Genomic DNA, 17,930 nt, shown 5'->3' with positions numbered 1-17,930 from the left:
CTCTTAGTTGTGGCAACAATATTTTCAGATTTAATGACAGTCTCCCAGAAACTTTCTGGCTTTAGTTAGTTTGTTTCAGCCTAATATTCAATCTCTTTCCATTGTTTAATGTCATTTTACACTCGAGTAGTCACATTGACAAGCTTAGTTTATTTATGTAGATAGATTGGGAAATATCAGATACATCATCTCTGTAATTCAAAGCCTGATGTTGATGAGTTTTGAATTTCTCTTCACAGTTTTAGTCCAAGTGTACAATGCATTTTTTTTTTAATTTCAGAGCCCAGGACAAGGCGGCCATTCAGCTAAGTGAGCTGGAAGAGGAAATGGATCAGAGGATTCAAGCTGTGGAAAATGAGACCCGAAAAGATGTGAGTTTGTGGATGAAACATTCATTCATTTAGCAATACCTTTTCTGTGGAGCTCCGGGGATTCCTCTGGGTACTAAGGAGTGGATACAGCAGGCCTCACTATTTAATACTCTATGTAAAAATATCAATGTACTAGATTTTTATCACCAGAAGTGTTTTGTGCTCATGAGTTAGAGAGGTACAGAGATGATAACCAAGTAAGTGAAGGGCATACCACATGAGGCATGGCATGATGTTCAAGTGAGTTGGAAAGGAGTCAGCTTTCATGGGAAGCAAGAGGCCTTTTTGAAAAGAATGTCATGGAGTGGAAGACTGTTGAACTATGAGTTGGCTTTGGTGAGAAGATGGCTGAACATCTCTTCTTATATTGGTTTCACTACCCAACTTTAAATCTGAATTGCAATTAATTTAAAGTCTGGCCTCCTGTCTTGTTTATTATTGGAGGAACTCTCCAGTTGAAAGTGTCTTGCTATCTTTAGTGATTTCCCTAGAAAGGTGTGTTTTTCAGTATAAAATATATTTGGGCAGTTGATGTTTGCTGAAGGTAGAAAATTATACATTTCTCTGAGTAAGAAATATTACGACTTAAATTTTGTTTTGATGCTGAGAAGGCAATAAGAGTGTAAACCTAAGTGCTGGCATCTGACACACTTACGTCTATGTCCTGAGGTTACCCTTACCAAGGCCAGGAGGTGATGGCAAAATTATCTCTTGTCAGTCAAATTTACAGAACAATTATGCCACCTATCAGCCTCAAGGAGGATTAATCATCATGATGTATGCAAAGTACTGAGAACTGTTGCCTGTGATAGGCACAACCATGGTGGTTATGATTTTTTTCTGTGCCTTCATAGTTTCCTTTCAGATAATTTACCTTACTTGTCTTTATGACATACTTAGATCCCTTTATTGTCCTATCTCTTTTTATAAAATATATTTATTAATTTTTTGAGAATTTCAGACAATGTATTTTGATCATCTTCAAAATTTACATTTATAACACAGTCCAATTGTGTTTGGAAACAGTAAATTCATTTTTAGTCTTTCTTTAAAACTCTCTACCACTGTTGAATTTTTACATCCATTAATGAGTCAAACAGTTGTCATAGTCACATATTATACTGACCACCTCTCCTTCCTTCCAGTGCCTGCCATATCAATTGTTAGTAATGTGGATAATAACATGGCCTCTCCCTCTTATTATTTCATGCTTTACTGATTAGATTATCTTAATTTCCTGGCTTTGCTCTAGAAATAAAAAGGAAACATATCACTTATAGTTTCTTTTCTGTATTCTACTTGTGCCCAGTCAGTTTCAATGCACACAAACCCTGAGACTATCATGCCATTCAAGGACTTTCCTGCCAGGAGAACATTTTGGCACTGGGAAAAGCTGTGTTTGCCAGCCTTTGACAGTACCAACCTCACACTGTTAATCATGTTTTCTCTGGATTCACACATGCTGGCTCATTGGAAACTTTCCCTAGTTTCCTCCAGTCACCATAGCATCCTTCTGCCTCCTGGACTCTTCATCCTGTATACCTACTCCTAGTGGCATCACTTCACTGCTTGTGAGTCTGATTTTATTTCATCTGTTTCTTTAACTTGGTGATTCTATCTATCTATCTATCTATCTATCTATCTATCTATCTATCTATCTATCTATCTATCTATCTATCTATCATCATTATCTATCTATCTATCTATCTATCTATCTATCTATCTATCTATCTATCTATCTATCTATCTATCATCTATCTATCATCTCTGGATGTTCTGGAAATCACTCTAGTCCAAGCAGCCTTGATCCACCTGTCTCTACCTTCTGAGTTCTGGCATTAAAGGTTCAAGTCACTACTGTCTAGCTGCCTTGGTGATTTTTTCCAGACTCTTCTACTTAACTACATTCTGCAAAATTGAGTCTCCATCTTGTACCAATTTCCTCACCTCATTCTCTAGCCAAGGGACTCTCTCTTCCCCATGACTTTTTCTTTTTGCATGAAATGAACAATTTTTTTCATTGTAACAGTTTCAGTGACTTATAATTTGTTTTCAGTAAACTCTACTTATATAAGTTATAAGAATATGGCAACTGTGGGCATGCACATACATGTGTGTATGTGTTTGTGGTATGTGTGTGTGTATGTGTGTGTGTTTGTGGTGTGTGTGTGTTTGTGTGTGTGTTTGTGTGTATGTGTTTGTGTTGTGTGTGTGTATTTGTGTATGTGTGTGTGTATGTGCATGTGTATGTGTACGTCTCTGTGAATGTAATAAAACTGTCATAACTGAGATACTGACCATTTTCTCATATTCCTTTGTTATGTTGCCCATTTTGCCACCTTTGTCTTTGTCTGACAACCACTCTGCGAATTTTTTTATGTCACTCTAGATTCACTTGAAACTTTAAAACTGTATGTCAAAGGAGTCCTACAGGATTGCTATTTATTCCCTGCCTGCTTTTATTCAGCATAATTATTGTAAGACTTAGCCATGTATCAGTACTCATTTGTATTATAGTAAAGTAGTAACTTTACATTGTGTAATATGAAGCATGGTGTGTGTTCATGCATCTCTTAATAGTTCAGTTCCCTTCAGTTTTAGAATAGTACAAGATGGTGTAAGTACTCATGTATGAAGATTTATGTAGGTAAATACCTTTTATTTCTTTTTAGAATTCTTAATGTAGAATAGTTTGTTCTTTGCTGATATTTTCCTTTGTAAGACACTGGTGGAAATTGTACAGCCAAAGGTGAGAGTCCTTTACTTACATGGTAGATCTGTGGAAGAATCTGGATACATTTCCCTAATGACTAACCTACTGACATGTACATACATTTGTGTATATATGCTTTGATGCAATATGTTGCTAATCAAAAAATAAATTTTTATCCTTGAGCTTGAGTTTGTCTAAATTCTCTGAACATCTCTTATCTGATATTCTCTCTCTCTCTCTACATATATATATATACATATATATATATATATTCTTTAGTATTTTTTACAGTTCAGAGTTCATCCCCCTGTGCCCCACCTGCCTGTCTGCCCCCAACCCATCCCCTCCCATCCCCTCCCATCCCATCCTATCTCTTCTCCCCACAACTCTTCAAGAGGATGTTTCCACCCACCACCGCCAACCCCACCCCACCCGACCTCCCCACTCCCTTGGGTCTCAAGTCTCTTGAGGGTTAGGTACATCTCCTCTAACTGAGGTCAGACCAAGCAATTCTCTGATGTATATGTGTCAGGGGTCTCATATCAGCTAGTGTATGCTACCTGGCTTGTGGCTCAGTGTCTGAGGGAACTCAGGGGTCCAGGTCAGTTGAGACTGCTGCTCTTCCCATGGGGCTGCCCTCTTCCTCAGCTTCTTCCAGCTTTTCCCCAATTCCACCACAGGGGTCCTCTGCTTCTGTCCATTGGTTGGGTGCTAGTATCTGCATCAGACTCTTTCAGATTGGGCCTCTCAGGGGGCAGACATGTTAGACTCCTGTCTGCAAGCACACCACAGCATCAGTAATAGTGTCAGGGCCCCAGGTTTGCCCTTGAGCAGTATCTCATTTTGGGCCTGTCACTGGACCTCCTTTCTCTCATGCTCTTCTCTGTTTCTGTCTCTGCAGTTCCTTCAGACAGGAACATTTCTGGGTCTGAGCTTTTGACTTGGGATGGCAGCCCTATCCCTCCACTTGTTGTCCTATCCCTCCACTGGAGGTGGACTCTGCAAGTTCCTCCTCCTCACTATAGAGCACTTCATTTAAGGTCCCTTCCCTTTGAGTCCTGAGCATCTCTCACCTCCCAGGTCTCTGGTACACTCTAGAGGGCCCACCCACCTCTTATCTCCCCAGGTTGCCTGTTTCAATTCTTTCTCATATCCCACAGAGCTTTAGTCCTGCCCTCCCTCCCCCAACCCCTCGCCATACTACCTGATCATGTTTCCCTTTTCTCCTTCCTGTCCCCTCTCCTATCCTCTCCTTCCTGTCCCTCCCTCCCTCTGACCCCTGAATGCTTTCTTCTCCCTCTCAAGTGGGACTGTGGCATCCTCCCTTGGATCCTGTGGCTTATTAACCTTCATGGATCCTGTGGGATGTATCCTGGGTGTTCTGTATTTTTTGACTAATATCCACTTATTAGCGAGTACATATCATGCATGTCCTTTTGAGTCTGAGTTACCTCACTTAGGCTATTTTCTAGTTCCATTCATTTGTCTGCAAATCTCAGGATGTCCTCATTCTTAATAGCTGAGTAATATTCCATTGTGTAAATGAACAGCATTTTCTGTATCCGTTCTTTCAGTGTGGGATATCTGGGCTTTCCCAGCTTTTGGCTGTCACAAATAAGGCCACTATGAACATCATGGAACATCTACCCCTGTGGCATGATGGGGCATCTTTTAGGTATATTCCCAAGAGTAGTATAGCTGGATCTTGAGGTAGATCTCTTTCCAATCTTTGAGGAACCTCCAGATTGATTTCCAGAGAGGTTGTATCACTTTCCAATCACACCAACAATTCAGGAGTGTTCCTCTTTTTCCACATCCTCACCAACATGTGCTATCACCTGAGGTTTTGATCTTAGCCATTCTCCTTGGTGTAAGGTGGAATCTCAGGGTCATTTTGATTTGCATTTCCCTGATCATTAAGGACTTTGAACATTTCCTTTTACCCGAATGAAAGAATTTCTTTAATGTATCTTTGAGAAATACATGGTACCCTACATACTTACATAGATATAAAATACACAGTGTATCAGTTACTGTAATGACCAAAGCACTTACAGATGAAAATATTCATTTTGGGTGGAAGGTTTTGTGGGTGGGTTGATGTGTTCCTCTATCCTCTGGAAGCACTGTCTGGTAGCAGGGGATGGCTACTCCAGTCTGTATTTCCCTCTGGTAGGAATCTTATTCCGTCAAGTGCTTCTCAGCCCTTCAAGATTCCTATATTGTGGCTTCTCTGTTTAGTTTTATACCCCATTTTTTTGATTGGATTGTTTGGTGTTTTGGTGGTTAACTTCTTTAGTTCTTTATATATTTTGGATATTAGCTCTCTATTGGATGTGGGGTTAGTGAAAAATTTTTCCCAATCTGTAGGTTGCCGGTATGTCTATTGACAGTGTCCTTTGCCTCACAGAAGCTTTTCAGTTTCATGAGGTCCCATTTATTGATTCTTGATCTAAAAGCATGAGCCATTAGAGTTCTGTTTAGTAAATTTCCCTCTGTGCAAATGAATTCTAGGCTCTTCCCTACTTTCTCTTCTATTAGAGTCAGTGTATCTGGTTTTATATTGAAGTCCTTTATCCACTTGGACTTGAGCTTTGTGCAAGGTGACAAATATGGATCTATTTCCCTTTTTCTACACACAGACTGCCAGTTAGAACAGTACCATTTATTGAAGATGCCTCCTTTTTCCCCCCATTTTATATTTTTGACTTCTTTGTCAAAGATTAAGTGTCTGTAAGTGTGTGGCTTTATTCCTGGGTCTTCAAATCTATTCACTGATCAACATGCCTGTTTCTGTAACAATACCATGCTTTTTTATCATAATTTCTCTGTAGTGTAGCTTGAGGTCAGGGATGGTGATTTCCCCCAGTTCTTTTATTGTTCAGAGTTATTTCCACTATTCTGGGCTTTTTTCCTGACCTTGTATTTCCTTTGATATATTTTATGTTTTATACTCTCAATTCACATTGTACTATATACAGTCTCTTTATGTACATGATGCATGTACATGCTATATTATTTGATCATTGTTTTTTTCTGTGTGTTTATATAACTATTCTAGTACTGCTTGCTAAAAGCAGCATTTGTTTGTTGTGGTGCACAACACTTGTGTTTTGCCTAAGCTGTGTTTGTGTAAGTTTGTTCTGCCCTAGCTCTGCTCTGTGCCTGGGTCATCGTTTCCCTGTGTTTACATCTGTTGCTTCATAGTGAATCTCTTTTTTTCATAGTGAATCTTGAAGTCTACACTTTCCTTATTTCAGTCCTTACTTTCCTTCTTTTACCAATTTACTTTCATTGCTTTGCCAATTTTACTTACTTAATTTTCATAGAATCAACTTTTATTGATTTATAAAAGCAAATTCTAAAACAAAATCCCACTGAGGGTTTGAATTCCCAGTTATCTGTAGGTTACAGTAGAACTGTAACATTGTAATACCACTGAGTACTCTCTACAAATGAACTATTATCTTTACCTTCCTTCTCAGAAGTGTCTGATAGTCTTCAGTATGCAGATTCTTCACATGATTTTTCTAAATTGTTTTATTCTGATATATTGAAAAGGTTTTAAATTTTTATATCTGATTGTTACTAGTAAATCTGTGGAAAAATATAAAATATTAGTATATATATAATATGTGTATACACACACACACACACACACACACACACACACACACACACACACATATACACTGAGTAACATCTGATGGATTCCAGCAAGTTCTTTTGGTTGATGATAACAATCTATGAACAGAGACATTTTACTTCTCTTGTGGATAATGTTTTCTCATCTTACTATTATATATTACATTTGTAATGTTGAATTCAGTTTGCTGAATTATATTTGTATACATCATTATAGCTTATTGGAAAGATAATTATGTAATTTTTGTTGTGCTGAGATAGCCTGCCATGGAACAAGTGTAAAGGAATTTGTGAGACCAGAATTGACCGTTTTTCTGGTGTCATATTTATGTACACAGGAGGCAAGCACTCACTAGCCAGTTAAGTAGTATTTTATAGCACCATTGATCTCTACTGGGACTAATTATTTAATTCAAGGGCCAGGGGTCATTAGGAGTTAGAGATTATTATTCTTTTATAAAAGATATCAAAAGTCATTGGGTCAGATGACTAGCAATTAGGGCCTGGTTATTGGCAGGTGGAAGATTTTTATATTTTGGTCTTTGCTTTTGGTCAATGATGTCATTTTTACTAAGAAAATAATAGACAGTGGAAAGGCAATTATTTATTTATATTTGTATTATATTAATATTGATATTAAAAATATAAAATATTATAATATTATTGAATACTAGATTGTTTTTTCTTAATGTATTTGTGTTTTCTAAGATTTTCTTTACTAAACATCAATCTTTTTATTACTTTTTAGAAAAAGTTTAAAATGAAATGACATCATTTACCCCTTATCTTTTGTCAGTCAAACACCTACCATGTTATCAACCCTCATTTTTTTCTCAAATTCATGTCCTCTTCTTCTTTAATTGTTACTGGTACATACTTGTGCTTATTGTATGTACATAAATACTACATGTTGAGTCTGTTTAGTGTTGTTTGTGCATATATGATTTCTGGCCTGTCCACTTAGTACTAAACAGTAAAATAGATAATTCCTGCGGAATACTGTCTCCTCTCATTATTCCATTGTAGTTTTTATTTAGAGTTTGGGACTCATGAAATTTCCCCCTCCTACTTTAGCATGCTTATTGGTGTTAGCTTCTCATCTTTCTAGAAGACACACTTTCAGGTGACTTAATAGTTTTCTGGCTTTTTCAATATTTCATCTCTCTTCTGCATGATTTTTCCTGTGCCTTATAGACACAGGAGTTGTGTTTTGGTATCCCTTGTGACTGGGTACCCTACAATCAACTTTCTTTGTATTTTGACCAGTTGTGGTTCTCTGTACTTTATTGTTCCTTGGCCATTCTTTGATGGGGGGCATGTTAGGGGGAGGCAGTAGCTACTCTTTTGTATTGTAGTAGAATGAATATTTAGAATGCAGTTAGCAGTCACGCTGGGTTAGTAAAGTGGTAGTAGGAGGTTCTCCCCTAAGGACCGTGACCTCATTAGCTTTGGGTAGTTGGATAACTCTCCATATAAAACATGATTTCCTCTTTGTTGAGTGGCCCTTCAGTACAATTACACAGCAGCTGGTTACCACTTAAAATGTGTGTGTCACAATTGTACTTTTAGGGCCATGTCATGCTGGTCATTGTTGTATAAAGGTACAGTAGAATAGGATTTTTGGTTGCTTCCCTTTCTTGGCAGCTTCTATAGCACTTTCTAGTAATAGAAAAGCTATCCTCTAGCAAGAGATTTTTGGATTAAAGTCATATACATAAAGTGCACGGTATCTTCCTTCAGCAGTAGGTATTTAAATCACACTCTAGGAGGTAAGTAAATGCAACACAATAGCTTATATTGGTTTTGGAGTCTCTATGACTGCCTTGGCTTGAAAGACGGTTTTTTATTCCTAGTGTTGGAGATTTGGATCATCAATGGTTGTAGTGGGGAGCTTTGCCAGTCCAAGTGACATAGTGAAGTTTCAAATTTTATATGTATTATGAATATATATTCATTATATGTACTTTGGGGGTAAATAATGATTCATTTTGTGGCTCAATAACTCTTAGTATTATTTTGTCCCCTTGCTTCCCTTCTGTACTGACTTCCTTTCTTTTCTCCTATTTAAAAGACCGCTATTTTTGTCTTTTCTTCTTTTATTTTCATTCTTATGTCACTTGTGCACTGCTATATTTCCCTCTCTAGGACCAAGTTTTATTTGGTACATTTTTACTTTCCTACTCCCTGTTTTTACTTCAGGCTATACACTCACATCTGAAGATTTGAATCTTGGAACTATAGATGAGAGAGAATATATACATTTTTCTTTCTGGGTCTGGGGTACCTTAGTCAGTTTTACCTTTTCGATGTTGATCCACTTACCTGCAGATTTCATGATTTCATTTTTTTTCGTTAGAACTAAATCATCTTGAATCATGTATATGAATCACATTTTCTTATCCATTCTTCAAAGGAGGGACATTTAGGTTATTTACTTTTCCTACATATTAGGAATAGATCATCAATGCACATGACTGAACAGCTCTCTGTGGCATATGCCAAGAATTGGTATAGTGATACATGAGTTATGTGGCAGAATTATTTTATCTGTTTGTGAATTCTCTGTACTGATTTCCATAGGGCTACACCAGTTTGCAAACCCTACAACAATGAAATAGGGCTCTGTTTTCCATATATCCTCTCTAACATTTGTTGTTATTTGGTTGTTTTTAATCATTATTTCTGGGGTTTGATGAAATCTCAAAGTTGTTCTGAGTTGCATTTTCCTAATTTCTAAAATGGTGAACATTTTAAGATGATTTCTTAGTTAATATCTTTATAAAAATCTGTTCAGATATATAACCCAGTTTTTGAATGTGTCTTATTGTTGACTCTGGGTTTTTTTTTTTCAGTCTTTACCAATGTATTAGATGTCTGAAGCAAGAAAGGGGTTCTAACTGTTTCCTGGGCTGACTGTTGATGGTATTGTAGATAGGGGAACCTTTATTTAAGCCACTACTTGACTCCTTTGGGACCTGCAAGTTGGTTCAGTAGGCCTTTAACCTTAACTTTGGAATTCAATTTGCTTGGTGAAGCTATATACAGCGCAAAGACATTTTGTTTTTTAAAAAGATACTTTTATTTTGTATATTGTGCTTGCATGTGTATCTGTGTATTGTGTGCACATTTTGTGTCCATGGAGACCAGAAGAGAGCATCAGATTCCCTGAAACTGGTGATTCATTTTGTTGTGAGCTGCCATGTGGATGATGGGAACCAAAGTCCAGTCCTTTGTAAGAGCAGCTGGTGGTCTTAACTTCTGCACCATCTCTCCAGCCTGGATACCTGAGATTTTGATGTTTATGCTGACTCTATGGAAATCACCAGGGGATTTTCAAACTAATGCTAAAAGTCAAATAGCTATAAGATTAGAATAGGAAATATTCTACTGGCCAATAGTAAACAAGAATGTGTACTAGGTTGACTATTTGTTATAATTAACAAAGATTAAATTCCTTTAAGGGCTGACCTTAAATGAGGGGCTTGGGAAAATAGTATAATACTTAATATGACACCAACAGAGAAGGGTTATGTTTGGGTCATACTTTGTAGAATGTGTAAAGTTTTGATTTGTGAGAATATAGCTCCTGATAAGACAATCACCAGTGCCATTGATAGAATATTATCCATCCCAATGAATTAACAAGAGAAACAAAAAAAAATTAAAAGAGTCTCAGAAAAGAACATTATAAAAGTAAAAGAGAAAAGAAAGAGGGAATTGTAAGAAATGAAGTGCTATGGTCCATTTTATGTCAAACTTAAAAGTTCCACAGGGTTATTGATAAGTAGGGGGATGGGTGCTCACTTCCAGCTGTCCAGAGGCATCTGTTCATCTCAAAATTCAGAGTTGAGAAGTTACACCTAGTTTGCTAGATGACTGAATCAAAGTCAGAAAAGGGGGTAATCTCCAGCTTTAAATTATTCACTAGAAAAGACTTTGTGCCTTAAACCAACTATGACAGTGCATTTGGTAAGGAGGCAAGTCATGGCCTATGAATGAAACGGACAGGAATTTCTCAAAATGTGTTACTTGAAATAAATAAATAAATAAATAAATAAATAAATATCACTGTCTTCAGGGTGATCATCACAACAGCCATTTTTGCTTTTTCTCTGTTATTGGGTATTTCAGTGGAACTGTATATTATTAAAACCCTGCTTTGTTTTCACTAGTGTCTTGAATTGTTATTATCTTATTTCCAACAAATTGTGATCTAGCCTGACCTGGCCTGACCTTACCATATATTTATTTCAAAGCTTCAAGGAAGACTGGCTGCAAGGTCACAGCACAGTTAATCAACTTTGTCCTGCAAACACAGTGTGTATGTGTGTGTGTGAGTGTGTGCGTGTGTGTGAGTGTGTGCGTGTGTGTGAGTGTGTGCGTGTGTGTGAGTGTGTGCGCGTGTGTGTGAGTGTGTGTGAGTGTGTGTGTGAGTGTGTGTGTGAGTGTGTGTGAGTGTGTGCGTGTGTGCGTGTGTGCGTGTGTGTGAGTGTGTGCGTGTGTGTGAGTGTGTGAGTGTGTGTGTGAGTGTGAGTGTGTGAGTGTGTGAGTATGTGTGTGAGTGTGTGTGTGTGAGTGTGTGCGTGTGTGTGTGAGTGTGTGCGTGTATGTGTGTGTGTGTGTGTGTGTGTGTGTGTGTGTTGGGGTGGAGATGAAAGAGTGGCTTGATTTGCTTTTTCCTTGTTGCTGCAGGTACTTTTCTGTCAGTTCTTTTTCAGGACAGACTGCAAGGAGACTCAGACTCCCTTTTGGGACAGAGAAAGGCAGCTAATGGATCTGTAATATACAATTCCTGTATGGAGAGAGATGGGATCATTATTACCTTTTATGGATCCCTTATATATTATTTAATTTTCTGGATGACTCTGTTTTCCTCTATGTAGCCAGCAGTCTGGGAAGTTTTCAGTCTTCCACTGTAGTTTTCTTTCATAAATTAATTCCTCTCCTCCCAAGGCCATACCTTCTACCTTAGTGAGGATTTCTGAATAGAAGATTTAGGCCTCCTGGTATGCCATTCTGTCACTGTCTTTTACACGGAAACTTAACATGATACATCAGAATGTGCAACATACATTCACATACTGCGGAATGGTGTCTCAGCTGCTTGTAGTACAATGAATGATCCTATTATTAATGCCAGCTGATGTCGTAGCCACCTTATTTGATGTAAGGAGGTATAAGTGCATTTCACCATGTTTACCTGAGAACAAAAATCACTTAACAACATTTCTCAGACTGAACCATGTTAAGGAACTCTTCTAGCCTATCACAATTTTGCATAGAAATTTTTTTCTTTTATTAATTATTTTGTTTACATTTTTTTTTCCCGGAGCTGGGGACCGAACCCAGAGCCTTGCCAGGGCCTTGCTCTTGCTAGGCAAGCGCTCTACCACTGAGCTAAGTCCCCAACCCCTTGTTTACATTTCAAATGCTGTCCCTGTTCCTAGTCTCCTCTTTGCAAACTCCATCCCCCACCCCTTCCCTTTGCCTCTATTTCTTCCCCAGCAACTCACCCACTTCCGGCTCACCTCTACAGCATCCCCTTTCGCTGGGGCAACAGGCCCTCCACAGGACCAAGCACCTCCCCTCCACTGATGCTAAATAAGGCACCTCACCCATGTATATACACTTTGGTTGTTAGTTTAGTCTCTGGGAGCTCTGTGGGGTCCAGTTAACTGCTACTATTATTCTTCCTATGGGGTTGTAATCCCCTTCATCTCCTTCAGTCCTTCCCCTAACTCTTCTTTTGCAGTCTCCAGGCTTAGTCCAGTGGTTGGCTGTGAATTTCTGCATCTGTCTTAGTCAGGAGCTGGCAGAATCTCTCAGATGAAAACCATGCCAGGTTCCTGTCTCCAAGCTCTTCTTGGCATCAGCAATAGTTTTGGGGTTTGGTTGCTGGATGCTAATGGATTCCAACGTGGGGCAGTGTCTGGATGGCCTTTTCTTCAGTCTCTGTTCCCTTTTTTGTCCTTGCATTTCCTTTAGACAAGAATAATTCTTGGTGAAAAAATTTTGAGATAGGTGGGTGGCCCCATCCTTCCACTGGGGGCCTTGTCTATTTATAGAAGGTGGTCTCTTCAGGTTCTATCTTGCTGTTCTTGTGTATTTCAGTGAATGTCATCCCCATTGGGTCCTGGGATCCTCTCTGGTGTCTGTGAATTTCTAGTGGTTCCCCAGTCTCCCACCTCCACTGTAACTTATTTCTATTTCTTCTGCTAGCCTTCTGTATTCCTCTCCTGTCTCTTCCCATACATGGTCCTGCCCTCTTTCTCCCTTCCTCTCCTCTCCCTCACCCTCTCTCTGCCTCTCATGATTATTTTGTTCCCTCTTCTAAGTGGGATTGAAGCATCCACACTTTGGCCTTCCTTCTTTTTAAACTTTATATGGTCTATAAGTTGTATCATGGGTATTCCGAACTTTTGGGTTAATATCCACTTATCAGTGAGTATATACCTGGTATGTCCTTTTTGGTCTTGGTTACACCACTCAGGATGATATTTTCTAGTTCTATCCTACAAAATTTGTGAAGTTGTCAATTTTAATAGCTGAGTAGTATTTCGTTGTGTAAGTATGCCACATTTTCTGTATCCATTCTTCCACTGAGGGACACCTGGGTTGTTTTCAGGCTCTGGATATTATAAATAAGGTTGTTATGAACAAACATAGTGTCTTGGTTATATGCTGGAACATCTTTTGGGTTGAATACCAGTAGTAGTATAGTTGGGTCTTCAGGTACAACTATATCCAGGTTTTGAGTAACTGCCAGATTGATTTCTTAAGTGGAAATCAGCCTCTAATCCCACCAGCAATGGAGGAGTGTTCCTCTTTCTCCATATCTTGCCAGCATTTGCTGTCACCTGAGTTTTTGATCTTAGCCATTCTGATGCATTCTGAGTATGAGCATGGAAGATCTTTCCCTTTTCTGAGATCTTTGATTTCTTTTTCCAGAGACTTGAAGTACTTTTCAGAGAGATATTTGACTTGCTTGGTTAGAGTTATATCAAGAATAGTTTATATTATTTGTGACTATTGTAAGGGTATTGTTTCCCTATTTTCTTTCTCAGCCCATATATCCTTTGTGTAGAGAAGGTTATCTGATTTGTTGAGTTGATTTTATATCAAGTCCCTTTGTTGAGGTTGTTTATCAGCTGTAAGATTTCTCCTATATAATTTTTCGGGTCTTTATGTATAGTATCATATCATCTATAAATAGTGACACCTTGAATTCTTCCTTTCTGATTGGTATCCCTTTGACTTCCTTTTGTTGCCTAATAGCTCTCACTAGAACTTTCAAGTGCCATATTGAACAATAGGGAGAGAGTGGACAGCCTTGTCTTGTACCCGATTTTAGTGGGATTGCTTTAAGTTGGTTTGCTGTATATTGATTTTATTATGTTTAGATATGTGCCCTGAATTCCTGATCTTTCTAATTGAGATATTCAGGTGGTTTTTTTCTTTGAGTTTGTTTATGTAGTGGATTATGTTGATGGATTTCTGTATATAGATCCATTCCTGCATCCCTGGGATGAAGCCTACTTGATCTTGGTGAATGGTAGTTCTGATGTAATCTTGGATTTGATTTGTGATAAATTTATTAAATATTTTTGCATCGATATTCATAAGTCAGATTGGTCTGAAGTTCTTTTTCTTTGTTTGGTCTTGGTGTGGTTTAGGTATCAGCATAACTGTACCTTCGTAGAAGGAATTAGGTATTGTTTGTGGAATAGTTTGAAGCGTATTGGTATTAGGTCTCATTTGAAGGATAGAATTTTGCACTAAAACCATCTGGGCTTTTTTTTTTTTTTTTTTGGTTGGGAGACTTTAATGACTACTTCTATTTCCTAGGGATTATAGCACTGTTTAGATAGTTTACCTGATCGTGGATTAACTTTGGTACCAGGTATCTGTCTAGAAAATCATCTATTCTAGATTTTCAAGTTCTGTTGAGTATAGGTGTTTGTACTAAGACCTGATGATTTTTAAAAATTTTCTTCAGTTTTTGTTGTTATATCTTCTTTTTCCTTTCTGATTTGGTTAATTTGGATATTGTCTCTGGGCCCTTTAGTTAATTTGGCTAAGGGTTTATCTATTTTGTGTATTTTCTCTAGAACCAGCTGTTAGTTTTATTGATTCTATATACCATTCTCTTTGTTTCTAACTGGTTGATTCCAGCCCTGAATTTGATTATTTCCTGCTGTCTACTCCTCTTGGGTGTGTTTGCTTCATTTTGTTCTAGAACTTTCAGATGTTCTGTTAAAGTGCTGGTGTAAGGATTTCTCTAATTTCTTTATGGAAGCACTCACAATTGTGAATTTTCTTATTAGCACTGCTTTCATTTTGTCCCATAAGTTTTGGTATGCTGTGTCTTCATTTTTATTTGTTTTCTTTGACTGTTGTGTCAATATCTTCTATGGTATCCTTTATGCCTGAGATTCTCTCTTTTATCTCTTGAATTCCATTAGTGATGCATACATCTGAAATTCCTGATCTCTTTCCTAAGTTTTTCATTTCACAGTGCCTTCCTTTATGATTTCTTTATTGTTTCTATTTCCAACTTTAGATACTGATGGTTCTGTTTAATTCCTTCACCTTTTTGTGTTTTCTTGTATTTTTTAAGGATTGATGTGTTTTCTCTTTAAGTGCTTATACCTGTTTACTTGTTTCCTCCTGTATAGCTTTAAGGGAGTTATTTACGTCTTCCTTATTTTTGGTCAGAATCTTGCTTTTCAAGTGTGTTAGGATATTCAGGACTTGCTGTGGTGGGAGCATTGGGTTCTGATGGTACCAAGAGGTCTTGGTTTCTGTTGCGTATGTTATTGTGCTTGGCTCTTGCCATGTGGTTATTTTTTGGTATTAACTGGCCTTGCTGTCTCTAACTGGATCCTGTCCGTCCTCTGAGCCTGGTTATTTTGGACATCCTGGGGGTCAAGATATTCCTGGATGTGGGCGTGGGGTTGCCAGAGCATCTTGATCTCTGCACAGGTACATTTTTGTTCCTAAGGAATGATGTGTCTCTGGCAGGGTAGATAAGTCCTGCATCTGCTGGACCCTATGGGGGTCCCAGTTATGCCAAGTATTGGGCTGAAGGTGTGTGTCTCACCTAGGAGCCAGGTTATGATGGATATCCTTGGAATCAAGCTGTCTATGGATGAGGGCAAGAGGAGGAGGCTGAAACACCTGACTTTGCTCCTGGTTGCAGTTTGACTGCATAGAAATTTTTAATGATGTGATTTCAATTTAGGTAAAAAAACAAAAAAAAGTTTGTTCCTTCCTGAGTCTTGAGACAACACAGTATGTAGGCATTCAGTGGATCCCATAGATGTTATATTTTTTGACAGTAGTAATTTACAGATTCATTGGTGTGTTGTGGTATTAATACAGTATTAGAGTCTTAGAGTCTGTATTTCAGGATGATGTATGAATCTTGATGTTCTACATTTCCTCTGTTTTTTTAGGTTTCAAGTCCAGTACTGCTACACATCTAAAACTTTCTGGCGTTCTTCTTCTATCTAGTCTTACTGTTCTTCTTTAGGAGCATTTTGGTCAGTTTAGGTTGATATAAAATTGCTTCATGTTGTTGTTGTTGTTGTTCATGCTTTTTTGAAGGATATTTAAGAACAGAAATTCTTGACATGATATTTTTTATTTTCCTTCTAGGAAAAACGCAAAGCTGAGGAAGCTCTCACTGACCTCAGACGTCAGTATGAAACAGAAGTAGGAGATTTACAAGTGACCATTAAAAGGTTAAAAAAGGTGTGTATATGGCATCTAGATATTCTAGAAACATCCTTAGTATCTTACTGTATCTAAGCCATTGTAGTTGGAAAACAATTAGAATTATATTAAAGTAGAAGAAAGAATGACATTTATTAGTTGGTCCATCTCCTTGGAAGAGTTATTTTTAAAGGCCCATCTGACTTTTAACATGTGATTAATAAAAGGTCTTATCCTTGGGCAGTTATTATATTGGTTGCTTTAGTTTTCATTCACTAAGTGCTCTGAGTGAATCCTCTGTTTCCAGTAGAAAGTTTGTACTTTACTGAAACATTTTCTGGGTAAGACATGTATTCATTCCTGTACTTTTTTTTACTTGACTTCAAGCTGCATAGCAGATAATTAGTAAATATTAAGTGAGATAAAAATGTTCCTTTAAGTAGAAAGTTCCATGTAAGTAAATATTAAGTGAGATAAAAAATGTTCTTTTAAGTAGAAAGTTCCATGTCTATCTATCTTCTGATCATTGAGAGTTAAGACAAAAAATTGTAGAAATATGAGCAAGAGCATGTTTAAGTACTAATGAACAGTATCTTTGTGCTCTGTGATTTGTTGACACGTGTTTAGAAGTGACTGTGGAGTGAGGCAGCAGGATAAGGGAGATTTGGAGGCCTGCACCTGCCTTGTTTCAGATGTTTATAGTGTAATTGATATTGTGCTATCAAATTGACATCTCCATATACAGAAACAAAAAAAAAAACAACAAGAAAAATCCCTCTTACTGATACTACAAGCTGGTCTGTCTCAGGGTTAAGGTTACATCTTACATGTGGTTATTTCTGTAAGTACTGTGAATAGCTGATGTATATTTCATATATATCAAAAGAAATGTATATGACTCCAAGAGAATGTCTCAATTTTGAACATCTATGCCCCAAATGCAAGGCCACTGACATTCATAAAAGAGACTTTTCTAAAGCTCAACACATATATTGTACCCTACACAATAAAAGTGGGAGACTTCAGCACCACACTCTCACCAATGGACAGGTCATTGAAACAGAAACTAAACAAAGACACAGTGAAACTAAAACACTTTTAATAATGAATTATCCTGCCTAACCATAGTAATTGATATTTCATCAATTATAGATTATTAAGATCATTCTAATAATTTAAAAACTTTAAATATGAACCATTTTCTGATGATCTTATTAAATAGCTTATAAGTAGCTTATTAAAAAATTTATAGGAGAGAATTTTAAGGACTCTCAAAAATTATAAATATTATTTACAGATTATTGTGGCTGTCACTAATTTTTACAACAAATTCTGAGATTCTTGAGTTATTTCTTTATAATTTTTCTCTTGTGAAGTCATCATGGATCTCTCTTTTTTTTTCAAAAATACATCATAATAACCAGTTTTGAATTCAGGTTATACTACACATGCATAGTAACAAAAACAACACAGAAGTGGCATGTAGA

At 37.5% G+C, this 17,930-nt stretch overlaps 1 protein-coding gene across 5 annotated transcripts in view; it reads left to right on the top strand.

The window, feature by feature from the left end:
• Positions 1–17,930, top strand: part of Rasef (RAS and EF hand domain containing) — a 71,165-nt gene that overhangs the window by 20,838 nt on the left and 32,397 nt on the right. For all 5 annotated transcript variants that reach the window (XR_015619504.1, XM_087548036.1, XM_087548039.1 and 2 more), the window contains 2 exon segments: positions 281–371; positions 16,387–16,482. Coding sequence is in view for 4 of the 5 variants with exons in the window: in XM_087548036.1 (XP_087404162.1) it covers positions 281–371; positions 16,387–16,482 (187 nt within the window). In the remaining variant the exon portion in view is untranslated.

This window comes from Rattus norvegicus, chromosome 5, assembly GCF_021556685.1.
Source record: "Rattus norvegicus strain SHRSP/BbbUtx chromosome 5, alternate assembly SHRSP_T2T, whole genome shotgun sequence".
Classification (NCBI taxonomy): domain Eukaryota; kingdom Metazoa; phylum Chordata; class Mammalia; order Rodentia; family Muridae; genus Rattus; species Rattus norvegicus.
The sequence above is the reverse complement of the archived record's forward strand: the minus strand, read 5'-3'. Positions and strand labels throughout refer to the sequence as shown.